The 4139-nt window shown below is 38.7% G+C and overlaps 1 protein-coding gene across 1 annotated transcript in view; it reads left to right on the top strand.

Annotated features, from left to right (window-relative positions):
- CD96 (CD96 molecule) overlaps window positions 1–3810 on the top strand; it is a 56415-nt gene extending 52605 nt beyond the window's left edge. Inside the window, 1 exon segment of the mRNA XM_019525771.1 lies at window positions 1020–3810. Coding sequence (XP_019381316.1) covers window positions 1020–1128 — 109 coding nt within the window. The 3' untranslated portion in view covers window positions 1129–3810.
- Window positions 3811–4139: the final 329 nt, after the last annotated feature.

Raw genomic sequence — 4139 nt, 5'->3', positions numbered from 1 at the left:
GGCACAGTATGTTGCAGGGTGCATTGGCCTAGCCCCGAGAGTGCAGAGGGGCAGTGAGGAGCCCTGAGAGTGGCGGAGGAGCCCTGAGAGTGCAGAGGGGCGGCAAGGAGCCCCGAGAGTGGCGGAGGAGCCCCGAGAGTGCAGAGGGACCCTGAAAGTGCAGAGGGGCAGCGAGGAGCCCCGAAAGTGCAGAGGGGCGGCAAGGAGCCCCGAGGGCAAAAAGAGGGCCAAGACACAACAGGGTCAGTCAGATCACACCAGCACCATCTGCGAGGCTTGGGCTGCAGTGTAGGGGAGGAAAAGGAGCCGCAGATAGCGCCCCCTGTCATCGGGGCGCGTAGAAATGGGCAGCCTCCCACTAATTACAACAATCTATTAATTAAATAAGATCAAGGCATGGCAGACAAGTGAGCAGGCGGTTGGCCCATTACAGGAGGGCAGAGCCATACCCGGAGAGGCTCCAATAGTGGCACTCCTGTCACAATCAGATTTAACTGATTTAAGATAAATCAGTTTTTTGAACTTTTATCCCAGATCTCCTTCAAAGTCGAGTTAAATCACAGTTCCCCATCATCCCAGGATGCCTTGCACCTCTTCTGCAATCAGCCCCTCACAGGGTGGATGGACTAGACTTAGCCCAAACTGTCTGCTTCAAGTGAGCAGGGAGGCATGTTTTATTACCCTCCAACATCTGGCCTGAGCCACTGCAGACATATGGCTGCATTTCTGGTATCAAAAGAGAATGTCTGTTTAGTTGTTTATTAGTTCAATCTATGCAGCTTAGACTAACGTGCAAAGACTGAATCAATACCAAAAATATTTAAAGAAATATAGGTATGGAAAACCCTTTAAAATGTACCCTAGTTTTGACGAATTTGGAGCTGTTTGAGAATTTAGAACTTGGGGTTTTGCTTTATTCTAGCTCTACATAGATGTGCTTGGATACATGCCTGCCTAAATATATTATTTTTTGTGCATCATGAGTTCTTATATTTTCAAACACTATCTTTTTATTTTAGTATGAACAGACCTCCATCTTTCAAGCCACCACCACCTCCAATAAAGTATGTGTCCATACAAGACTCAGATGGAAGTACACCAACCTGCCATGAACTGGAAACCCTGTAACAGTCTTTGTATAGTGTCACAGTACAATACTGAATCTATCTTAAGCTTCAGAAAATTCCTTGCAGGAGTTGTGTCCATGACCCATTTTCAACTGATGGGAAAATCAGAAGCAAAGCACTGCTGAGTATACTTATCTCATCCCTTTTAGATGTGCAATATAAGTTGACAGACTGAAGTCTAACTGTAGCATGTTGGATATTACAGCTGCTCAACTGGAAATGGATGATCAACTGGGAATTTACTTTCTTAATTAGGGGAGTAGATCAGTTTGTGTCACTTTATTAGTCTGTATAGAAAAACATTTTCAAAACCTTTTTGTTCCAATATGCCTATAATCTTGATACGTTTTAAGCATATCTCAGCTGCAATTACTCTAACAGCCTTAGCAAAAGTTCACAGGTACAACGCCTTTATAATTTTTACAATATAAAAATTGATAGAGGATTATGCACCTGGGTCAGAGTAGTCAAATCTGAAATACATTATTAGCATGCATGTGGGGAAGTATTGTACATCTTTCATCACTGACATCTGACATGGACTCAGATGAAAAGGCTGAAGGCTGCTCTTCAGTCCTAATTATATCTGCTGGGGCCTGGAGGCATTGTGTGAGAATGCCAGGAGGAGGTGATGTCAGGGTGTTTAGGAACTCAATGGAAGGGAGACCTGATGACTCAAATGTATATTAATCCAAAGGGATGATGATAGAAATAACAACTGCTCCTAAGGATATTAACAGTTTGGGGGAGGGGAAAAACTGTTCATAGAAAAAGTTGCATCAATTTTCTTGAATTCATTTCCATCACAATAGGAGTTGAGGTGAGAGGGATGGGTTGGCTGCTAAAAGTTAGCCAGCTCCCTTTGTGTTTTTGAGTTCTATTTATTTTAAACATTGAAAGATAGTTTACACATTGGAACATATGTTTGATTGGAAATGTTCCAGTAATGTTATAGAAATGCCATTGAGATTAATGATACTTCATGGGGATCCAAATCCACAAAAAATGTGATTGTGTGAAATTTGGCAATGAAGTTCTGGTCTAATGAAGGGATATCACCAAAACTTCCTTGTGTGTATGTGTATATATCACATCTATAATCAGATTGGAAGAGGATTAGCAAGATACTGTAATGGGTTACAGATAATACCGTGTACCTTGTGGCATTTAGTGACAAAAGTGTTAAGAAGGAAACAAAATGTAATATGACATCTTGAAAAGTCTGTTGGGTATAACCATATGTTCTTAATGATCTATTATCATATTAACTTTAAATCCATTATTTATTTAACAGAATCAGAGGTGTTAATAGCAAACATTTTCTTCACAAAGTACTGTAAAAATATTACACCCAGGAAGAGCATCACTTTTTCACTAATATTAATTTACCTGTAGTGTAGTACATGATGGAGCTGAGCTGTTAACTCCCCATTTACATGATAATTCAAGGGAAAAAGATTGAGGAGGCTACAGAAAGGAAAATAAGAACTGAAATCAGAATTGAGCTAGGATGCTGTTGTAAACTTTGAAAGGTCTCAGTCAGAGGAAGATTTTTGTCTGGATTCAGAGGAAAGTCAGTGACATTCTTAATTGACCTGAAAAAATGTATTTTACCACTGGTATTCTTGGAAGTTTGAGCCCAAACCTAAGTATTTTAGGGTTTCTTTTTCTTTTCTTTTTCTTTTTATCACCCATCACTGATGTACAGAGAAGCAACCCTGGGAAACACAACCACATAGCGGTATACTTGGATGACATTATGGAATCCTATTATCGTCTTTCTCTCCCTGGTTGAGGGAGAATTTGTTTCAGGAGTTAGTTCTGTTTAAATCATCCTTATAGAAATGCTTTCCTCAAGAGCAGGGGCTTGCAACTGCATCTCAAAGTGGTCAGATTCTAATCTTTCATACAGCTGTTTGCATTATCAACTTCCTTAAACCTGGGATGTTCTGCCTTCATCTCCTGTGAACATTGTCTTGGGCCCTGTGAGCTGCGCTGTCCCAAAACATGCAGCAGTTTAGGCAAGCTATGGATGAAAAAAATGGTCAGTGCTGTAAATAGGTGAGTTCAGACAGTTGCCTCTAGAGGTCATGGATGTATTTGACAGTCTAGGTCTTCATCACAGTCAAATAATCTTGACTTGTAAAATGTAGCCAAATGCACTATAAAGCACTGAATGGAATTATCCCAGATTGACAGTGTGGTAACCAAAATAGAATTTACCCATGCTACTTCAGTTTTAACTCCAATAGCTTGATGTTTTTCTTCTCACCTTTTTCATTATCTATTTTATTTTCGAGACTTATTCTGTCTTGCACAAAAGAAATTGGCATATCTGCTAAATGTATATACATTTGGTTTAGGTTACAGTGATTTTTCTTTTTCCCATGGAGTTATTGCCGTCATTATTTGAGCTAGTCTCTCTCACAAATTCTCTTTTTTTCATTTTCCTCTAAGTTTGAAAAAGAAATGTGTTGGAGATGTAGTGTTTTCTTACTGCCAGAAGGTGGCTCCAAAGCTTTACATTTAAATCTTTAGTGTGTATTTTAACAAAATTATTAATATTGCATGTATTTTTCTTAATACACAGATGAATAACAACATGTAAAAATCTATTTAAAAGTTTTGTTCGTACCTATGAAATGTAACTTCAAAAAGTAATAAGTATAGATTCTCTATTAGATATTAAGAAAGAGGTTCTTAAAACATTCTTTCTAGATTTTTTTTTATTCTTAGCATTATATTATCTTGCGTTTAGGCTAAGCAGACGAGCAAAAGTAAAGATAACCATAAATGTCAGGTATTCTTTATATAATTCAGGTCCTGGCTTCCAGATAAGATCAGGTCAGTCAATGTATAAGCATACATAAATATATTATTCTATGAGGGCATTGCATATAGAGGTAGAATTTGGGTTGAATGGTTCAAAGAATTAATTCTAGGATCTATTAGTTTCATTTGGGGACTTCGGCTTTAGGTGTCAGTGAGTGTGTGATTTTTTTTTTTTCGGGG

This window comes from Gavialis gangeticus, unplaced genomic scaffold (assembly GCF_001723915.1).
Source record: "Gavialis gangeticus isolate Ggan-Ray unplaced genomic scaffold, GavGan_comp1, whole genome shotgun sequence".
In the NCBI taxonomy this organism is placed as follows: domain Eukaryota; kingdom Metazoa; phylum Chordata; order Crocodylia; family Gavialidae; genus Gavialis; species Gavialis gangeticus.
Note: the sequence above shows the minus strand (reverse complement) of the source record. Positions and strands in the feature narration are given on the sequence as shown.